The following is a 4836-nucleotide window of genomic DNA, read 5'->3' as shown; positions in this document are numbered from 1 at the left end:
AACAGTACAATACTACTACCTTTATTTATAGACATATATCTTACTTTAACAGCTTTATCCTTCCCAGTTTTACATGTTGCATGATAGACATTAGCTTCCTTGCCTGTACTAATACATCCATTAACCTGCTCAATGATTTGTCGATTCAGCATCTTAAAGAGGATCACTCTGGTGCGGGGATCAAGTACTTGTTCCACAGTTGCACGTTCTTTTTTATCTTTAACTCTCATTCTGAAAACGATACAGATGTTGTAATTCTGCTTTTAAATAAATATCACAAAATCAAATGATTAATCCGTTGAATGTGAAAAGGATTGTTTACATTTACTGCATACAGTACAGTGGAACATGTATATTAATTAAACAGAGTAAGAAAAAACATGTATATTAAGCGTATGCAGTATAAGTGTATCAAAATATGAGTATGTATATTATTAATGATTCCAGATATTAAAGTATTCAGTGTTAGAGATTTTATATAATATATACACTTAGTACAATGGGTGATAAATATTAAGAAAATGTTGTATTAGAGATTCTAAGTAATAAACGTGTTTAATATTTAATCATAAAATATTTAACACACTGTAGCCATAATACTCAGAGCCATCTAAACAAAAATATTGTTTGTTGAATTTCACCCAAAACTACTCGAGATCTAGCTATCCCTAATTTTAAAGTGAAAGACTATAGAAAAGGCACCTTGTAAAAACCATCCACTGCCAACTCTTGGGCTACTTTTTACCAACATAAAGTGGGATTTATCATGATGTTATAACACCTTCACAGCTGAAAGGTTGAGCATGTTTAATGAGAGGATTTGAACACGACGCAAACCGCAGACTGATAATCGAGCACCCTAGCCACCAGGCCACACAAGGCTCTCAGCCAACAATAAATGTAATGAAAGAAGATTTTAAACTTCATTGTCAAAGAACATCCTTTTAAGACTAGAGAGAAATGATTTTTTTTTCATTGATGAGAACCCACCTTTCTGTTTCACATTTTCTGTAAGCTTCAGTGAGAGTGTTTATGGCCGATGAAGGGAGGGATGGTCCTTCGTATCTTTCTATTAGAAAATACAAAAGTATGATATCACGCAAAATTTATCGTAATGGAGAACCAATTTAAACACTTATTCTCAAAATAAAATTTCCATCATAAAAGGTTTTGTTGGCTTTAAAAAAAACAATAAATTTTAAGATTTCCACAGACTGTTTCAGCGATGTGCTATTAACCAGCGATTGGAAAAATTTATCTTTTCTTACACGTTTTTATTACAGGAAATTTAAGACAAGGCACACTGCCTTTGAATTACATGTAATGTTACATGAACATTAATTAATATAGCTGTTTTGAAAGAAAATGTTTTAATTTTTATATTAGCATGTTCAGTCCAAAAAATAATTATCCATACACAGACTTGTTAGTTGGGACAAATTTATAAAACTTCTAAATTGGTTCAAATATCTATGTACGATTGAAATACACAATTTTATCTATTGACAAAACACAGTATCAAGTTACTTCTAGTTCTGGTACCGATATCTTGCTACCGAGCAGACATGCAACAAAAGGGGGGTGGGGTGGGGCTCACATTCAATCCACTAATTTCTAAGCGATATTTTACAGTTGATAAAAGTCTTCTGCATGTTTATAATAATTGTTACTGAATAAATAACAAACCAGTAAGTGTATTTCTCATTGTTTTAAAGTAATTTAGATTATAAATAAATATTCAGCTATTTAAATATGGTTTTATACGTAAGTATTTTTTGTACAAGTTTATGGAAATAAGCCCCCCCACTCACTGCAAGTATCGTTATCAAATATAAAAAGCAACATAAATTATAAAGTATTTAGATATTTGAGATCACAATTATGGAAGGATTTAAGAATTTTTTATTACAAAAAATATTGTACGTTTCAATATCGTTCAATCAGAACGTGATTTTTTGATTTTTTTTAATTTTGGGGAAAAAAAATCAGAATTAAAATAGTATTACTTACCAACATTAATTTTGTTCATATATTTATGTAAAAGTTTCTCATTAGGCTGAAACATCATTGTCTTGTTATTCCCACTTTGTTGATTTGGATTTGCCATCATCTAAAGAAAAAAAGAGGGAATCCTCAATAGCCACGGCTGTAATTAGATCTCAAATTGGATCGAGAGATGGAACTATGAGCTAAAAGTTTGTACTTGCAATAAAACTCGGAGCCATTCTACAAGCCCTTAAAGAATATTTAAAAAGTATAAATATAAATACATGGCAAGCAATCAATTTTCTATAAATAATAATTATAATAAATGTACGCCTTGTTAACAAGCAAAAAATATAGAGAAACCTATTTTTAAATATAACGAAAGTCCATTAAGTTAAATATCATTGTATAAATATAGTTTCGTTCGTTATGGTTCACCGTAACATGCAAAGAAACTAAAACCTAAAGTTAAATTTTTTACCTGTCCAAGATGTGATCCTTGTTTCTTGGTATTACTGTGCTTGATCATGCCTGTAAACCAATCAAAGAAATCAAAAATCTGACAATTTTGTCAGAACGGGAAGGAAGAACATTAAAACAGACCACGTTTCTGATTATAAAATAATTATTTTTCATATAAAAAAAAAGAATTAGCTTAAAATATGAGTGGCATATTAATTAATTTGTTTGTAGTTAAGCACAAAATTAGTCAATGGGCTATCAGTGCTGTGCCCACCACAGGTATCGAAACCCAGTTTTTAGTGTTATGCATCTACTGGCTTATCGCTGCACCATGGGGGACCAGTAATTAATAAAGAATATCAGTGATAATCGTCCTCTTCTTTTTAAAGAAGTCACCTTTTACTACACCACAGAACTCAAACCATTCTCCTTTGACAATTTATAAAACAAAAAGCAGAAATTTACTGCTCCAATTCTTTCAACATCAGAAAGTAAAATGACACAATAAAGTTTTTATATGAACAGACTTACTTTTAGCCTTAGAAATGCGTTTTTTTTTAAAAAAAAACAAAAAACATATTAAATGTAATTTCAAAAAGAATTTTACAGATTATCAATTGTAGCAATACAACTTTTAATACAAGCAATATTTAACTATGTTCTTTTACATTTAACTTGGTACTGGGTGGGGGGTGAGAGAACCCACACTAACAAGAGCTCGTTGTTTATTAGTGTTCATTGCTCTTGCTAGTCTTACATCATTTATTTTGAAACATAATATCACGTGTCCCGCTGTTAACTGTTTGTTTTGTTGTAGTTCAAGTAAGTTATGAAAGTGTTATCAAATATTTGTGTAAATCTGTATGTCGTCTCTTTTTCGTGACTCAACTTTCAGAACTTGTCGGGAAGTATACACCCAAGCCCGGGAGTTGTGAACCTCCAGTTATTACTGGGTCTAACTTCTGTGCTCCGACGGTTAATCGTGAGACACCACACCGGCATTTGTTTACGCCTACCTATGAAAGCAGCCAATAAGATATCAGCACTGATGCCCTATGAGAGAGCTATGATCATATGCATACATTCATGAGACACCACACCGGCATTTGTTTACACCTACCTATGAAAGCAGCCAATAAGATATCAGCACTGATGCCCTATGAGAGAGCTATGATCATATGCATACATAATAACTTAAGTCATTTCCAGTGAAACTAACTTTTTACTCAGATTGGCTAAAACATTTCAGAGCAAGTTGGAAACCAATTATTTATTACTATCTGTTAATCCTCCTTTCTCGTTCTACAGCTATTAAAATATTAACTGTTTCCGAAGCCATACCAGAGCAATTATGTTCTTCCCATTCATCAAATGCCTCTTCATCACTATACTCTCCCTCACTCACATCATCATCATCATCTTGGATATCTAAGTTTTCGACTTTATCGTGAAATAAAGGAAATGTCAATTTGTCAAACATTTAAAAAAAATCACAAATCACTTATAAAAAGATTTTTTTCATAATATAAATGTTGAAATGTGTATTGGTTGAAATTAATTTTTTTAGTCTACAAGTAAGAAATTGCTTGTTTTGAACCTATAAAGGTTTTTACTTAATTCTAGTAAGCTACTACTATATCAATACAATTATAATGAACCTCAGTTGCCTGAACAACCAGTAACACAATAAAATCATCCGAGTAGAAAAACTATTGCTAAAAGTTATAAAAAACTAATGATTTAACCAAAAGCTTACACGTTTTCCAGTAATAGTGAATAATTCTACTATGAGGTTAAAAAATTCACTCACTTTGAATATCTGAAGTAGATGTATCCTTCTTTTGAAATGTGGCCGATCTTTAATGAAATTAAAAATAATTACAAAATACTCATCCCTAACTTCAATCTTCTGAATTGGATAAATTTAAAAAAACCTTGGTACCTAACTTGGTCTGATTTATAAATTACGAGCTGAAATACCCGTCAACTGACAGGGAATGTTTAAACTTAATTAAAACAATGTAAGTTTAACAGCAATCATGTATTTCAAAGTAATAACTTAAACATAAACTTTATCTCAAAATTTTAAAATGATAACAACAATTACAGTTTGTTTTTCATCTACCAACAAATAAAGATTTTGAGGTGATCCCCCCCCCCCCCCCTTGAACACTCTACATCTCACTAACCATACAGAAAAACATGGTTGTTTGAGAAACAGTCCAACAACTTTCATACTTTGATCTTGAATCCCTTTAGAATATCCAACATTGTCTAAAGCGTCAACCTGCCAAGATTGTTCGAGATTGACACAATAGGCTGGGAGTAATTAACCAACAGGCTTTACGACATAGAAATAGGGTTAAGTTCGATTTTGACCCCCCTTAG

General features: G+C 31.5%; 1 protein-coding gene across 1 annotated transcript in view; it reads right to left on the bottom strand.

The window, feature by feature from the left end:
* LOC106472977 (serine/threonine-protein kinase RIO1-like) overlaps positions 1-4836 on the bottom strand; it is a 19358-nt gene that overhangs the window by 9516 nt on the left and 5006 nt on the right. The window contains exons 3-8 of the mRNA XM_013933646.2: positions 4259-4305; positions 3790-3888; positions 2468-2517; positions 2011-2110; positions 991-1069; positions 45-231 (exon numbers count right to left, since the gene is read on the bottom strand). Of these exons, the coding sequence (XP_013789100.1) occupies positions 45-231; positions 991-1069; positions 2011-2110; positions 2468-2517; positions 3790-3888; positions 4259-4305 (562 nt within the window). The remainder of the gene's footprint in view (positions 1-44; positions 232-990; positions 1070-2010; positions 2111-2467; positions 2518-3789; positions 3889-4258; positions 4306-4836) is intronic.

The sequence above is a fragment of the Limulus polyphemus genome, unplaced genomic scaffold (genome assembly GCF_000517525.1).
Source record: "Limulus polyphemus unplaced genomic scaffold, Limulus_polyphemus-2.1.2 Scaffold5784, whole genome shotgun sequence".
NCBI lineage: Eukaryota > Metazoa > Arthropoda > Merostomata > Xiphosura > Limulidae > Limulus > Limulus polyphemus.
This window is presented reverse-complemented; position numbering and strand designations above follow the sequence as displayed.